Source organism: Oryx dammah, unplaced genomic scaffold (genome assembly GCF_014754425.2).
Source record: "Oryx dammah isolate SB20612 unplaced genomic scaffold, SCBI_Odam_1.1 HiC_scaffold_2000, whole genome shotgun sequence".
Classification (NCBI taxonomy): Eukaryota; Metazoa; Chordata; class Mammalia; order Artiodactyla; family Bovidae; genus Oryx; species Oryx dammah.
The window spans coordinates 1-513 of NW_024072099.1; the positions used below are offsets into that span (position 1 = coordinate 1).

The 513-nt window shown below is 48.9% G+C and overlaps 1 protein-coding gene across 1 annotated transcript in view; it reads right to left on the bottom strand.

The window, feature by feature from the left end:
• Window positions 1-6: 6 nt before the first annotated feature.
• LOC120859630 (antigen WC1.1-like) overlaps window positions 7-513 on the bottom strand; it is a gene marked incomplete at both ends in the record, with an annotated part of 3,405 nt that continues 2,898 nt past the window's right edge. The window contains one exon of the mRNA XM_040235661.1: window positions 7-67. Within this exon, the coding sequence (XP_040091595.1) occupies window positions 7-67 (61 nt within the window). The remainder of the gene's footprint in view (window positions 68-513) is intronic.

Consider the following 513-nt stretch of genomic DNA (forward strand, 5'->3'; position numbering starts at 1 on the left):
AGCAGCCAGAGGCTCTCTTCTCCTTCCCCAGGATCAGCAGCCTCTCTGGAGAAGTTCAGACAAGAGCCTGAAATGGAAAAGAGAAGTTTGATTAGAACTGAGACATGAGGATAGGACAGAACCCTCTGGTAGAAGGGAGTCAGGCAAGTGCTTATGATAAAGCATCCCTGGAACCAAGGTGTGGGGAGGGAGGCTCAGGCTATTTCACATGAGTTCCAGTGAGGATGGATCCCAGCTGTGCTCTCAGATCCAGTTCATGTGGTCTCCTGGGCCTCAGTGCATGTGGAAATCCTGCATCACAGGAGCCCTGTGCTCAGGAGCTCTGGGAGACCTGCTTCCAGGCAACACAATACCAACGAGATGCCCAGCAATGGGAAGAATCATAAAAAGGAACCTAAATTGTTCTCCTTTCACAGGTGATAGATGCAAATTCACAATAAGAGGGAGACTGGAAACAGGAAAAATCTGAATTCCTCACTCACAACCCAAGTCTGCTCTTAGTTGACTTGACTC